The sequence below is a fragment of the Lactuca saligna genome, chromosome 2 (assembly GCF_052625555.1).
Source record: "Lactuca saligna cultivar CGN05327 chromosome 2, ASM5262555v1, whole genome shotgun sequence".
NCBI lineage: Eukaryota > Viridiplantae > Streptophyta > Magnoliopsida > Asterales > Asteraceae > Lactuca > Lactuca saligna.
The window spans coordinates 24,550,918-24,553,772 of NC_136418.1; the positions used below are offsets into that span (position 1 = coordinate 24,550,918).

Genomic DNA, 2,855 nt, shown 5'->3' on the forward strand with positions numbered 1-2,855 from the left:
TATTCCCTTGGTAACATACAAATTTACCAAAGGCTTTTGAAAGCTAGCTGGTTTAACTTTTTCTGATATCATACAATTCGACCTAGCCAAAAAGAATATACGTTTTGCTTAATGGGATTAAGGAACAATTAATTATGTGTATCCTCATCAATGTAATATTGTAGGACACCTTCAAAATAAACATAGATAAGTAAATTTTTTGTTAATTATATATATAGGACCTCTTCAATTATTTCAGTACATTATATAGATTGATCTTCCAAACAACAAAAGATCAACATTAATACTTTTTCTACTATCCATAGAGTTCGGATGGAAGGCGTGGGGTCAGGAGGGCCTTTAATGGCTTCTTTTTTGGCATGGTCAACCCAGGGCTCTCAGTCATGTCGATCGGGAGACCTCTAGGAAGACCTAAATCAAAAGAATGAACAAGACGAGCCAACGTCAAATGAAGCACCTGGATCGCAAGCGTGGCTCCAGGACAAGAACGTCGACCTGACCCAAATGGGATGAGGACAAACTGATGTCCTCTCAAGTCGACATGTTCATGTTCTTCACCCATAAACCTCTCGGGTTTAAATTCAGATGCATCAGTCCAAACCTTCTCATCCCTTTGAATCTTCCACACATTAACTATCAACCGAGTCCCGGCTTTTAAATGGTACCCTGAAACAGTACAATCTTCCATCGCTTCCCTCGGTCCTAGAAGTGGGCCCCCAGCAGGATACAAACGTAAAGTTTCTTTAATAACGGCTTGAAGATATACGAGGTTGTTGATGTCGGTTTCAACGACTTGTCTCTCTTTACCAACTTTGTCGTCTAGTTCATGTTGCAATTTAACTAGATGATCGGGATGGTTTAGCAACAATGAGATAGCCCACGTTAGTGTTTCAGCCGGTGTATTGCCACCTCCTAACATCATCGACTGTAAACATTTGGAGAAGATTAATGATCGATCCACACAAGATACAACTTATTATATATAGTATATTAGTATAAGTTACCAAGCATGTAGATTTGATGCTGATATCTGAATTATACTGTAAACCGGAGAGCTTTCCTTCTTCTTCAAGAGACAACATCACGTTTACAAAATCGTGTTTATTTCGTTTTGAATCTAATTTCCGATTGAGCCTATGTTCATCGAGCCACCCACCGAGCACGAAATCCAGATCCTTTGCTGTCTTTTTCATCTGCTTCACATATCCATCAAAATCCAACCACCCTAAAAAGGGAATTGCGTCTGATGCCACGAATATGCCAATCAAACGAAAGAATTCATTGAGGGCTTTCTGGCACCTTCTGGCCTCATGGCTGTCGGCTTCCACACCATAATACCGCTTTCCGGCTACCATCATCGTAATTATATTTAACAACATGGGTTCCAACCATTTGATCAAATCAACAACAAAAGGCTGACGTCCACCGTTTTCCACCCATCGCCCATAGAGCTCTGTAATTCCTGAATTAATCTCCGACGAACGGACATCTTTTTGCATCTCGAGGCGACGGTTGGAGAGGAGCTCAAGGGTGGTGATCTTCCGCATCTCACGCCAAAAAGGAGTGTATGGGGCGAAGCCAAATATGGCATAGTTATAGCCCATGTGCTTCACGGCGGCGGTTTTGGGTCGAGAAGCAAGTGCTTTGTCGTTTACGGTGAAGCATTCTTTGGCTACTTCCCAACTGCTGACCACGAAAGCACGACGGGTTCCAAGCCGGATATTGAACGTTGGCCCATATTTGTCTGCGATGGCTCCTAGTGTTCGGTGGAGAAGCTGGTTACCACCACCAAGTAGATGGAGGTGTCCGATGATCGGCAATGCACCTTCCACTTCACGAGCTTCTCTTGCCGACTGTTTGGACTTCATTCGAGTACTGCAAATTACTAGGTAGAAGATGCATAATACAAAAACAAGTAACATGATTAGTTCGGGTGAATAAACCATAGTGTATGTATTAATGATGTAGGGGAAAAGATAAAAGACTCCATGCGACTTATATATATTGTGTACAACAAAAAAATACAAAAAAGAATTACACAATTCGTTCGGCAGAATAATTAAAAATCGTGGAAATGTTAAATAGAATTTAAAATTTAATTATGTAATAAATAATATATTATTAAGTTAAAAAACTTATATTGTGTTATTTATAAAGTTTGTTTTGTATATGATGAAATTGGCTTTCTATTCTTTAAAATATATTAATAATATAAAATGGATAAAACTAAACTTAATCAAATTTTAAATTCATTGATTACATATGTACAATTTCGATCGACCTTTTAAGTTTTTACTTGTGGTTTCAAAAAAAATTACAAAATTTTTTATATGTATAAAAAGATGATATTTCTGAAAAAAAAATTATATGCATTGATGAATTTATTTAGTAATAATATGTTGTTTTAGAGAATGGTTACAAACTTTCCAAATGATTGAAAACTCAAAAGTGGTTGATGTATTACTAACATACAAAAAAATAAAAATAAATAACTTTTACTGTACTAAAATACTAATGTATTTCATAGTATATTAGTAAGAATTACATAATTTCTCCTTATGTTAGTCAATTGACAGAACAATTAGAACAACTTTGGTGTTATTAAATTGGGAAAATGATATAAATGCCCTACGAACTTTCTACGGTTTATCTTTTTAATCCCTAAACAACTTCTGTGGCCTTATGAGGGAACGAAGTTGTGCTTGTCGGGTCAATTACATCATTTTGACCAAAGTGAAGGGGTCACCCAGTTATATCTTTGATACATTGACATTTGTTGACCAATTTTCTTATATTAGCTTTGAATTTTCCCTACTCTTGGACTCTCTCTCTCTCTCTGTGTGTGTGTGTGTGTG

At 37.0% G+C, this 2,855-nt stretch overlaps 1 protein-coding gene across 1 annotated transcript; it reads right to left on the reverse strand.

Moving 5' to 3' along the window:
• Positions 1-295: 295 nt before the first annotated feature.
• On the reverse strand, positions 296-1,946 carry LOC145028814 (xanthotoxin 5-hydroxylase CYP82C4-like). Its single transcript, XM_078977544.1, has 2 exons — positions 1,005-1,946; positions 296-925 (listed from the first exon to the last, which is right to left on the reverse strand). The coding sequence occupies exons 1-2, from the start codon at positions 1,944-1,946 to the stop codon at positions 296-298; spliced, it is 1,572 nt and encodes a 523-aa protein (XP_078833670.1).
• Between the last annotated feature and the right edge of the window lie 909 nt (positions 1,947-2,855).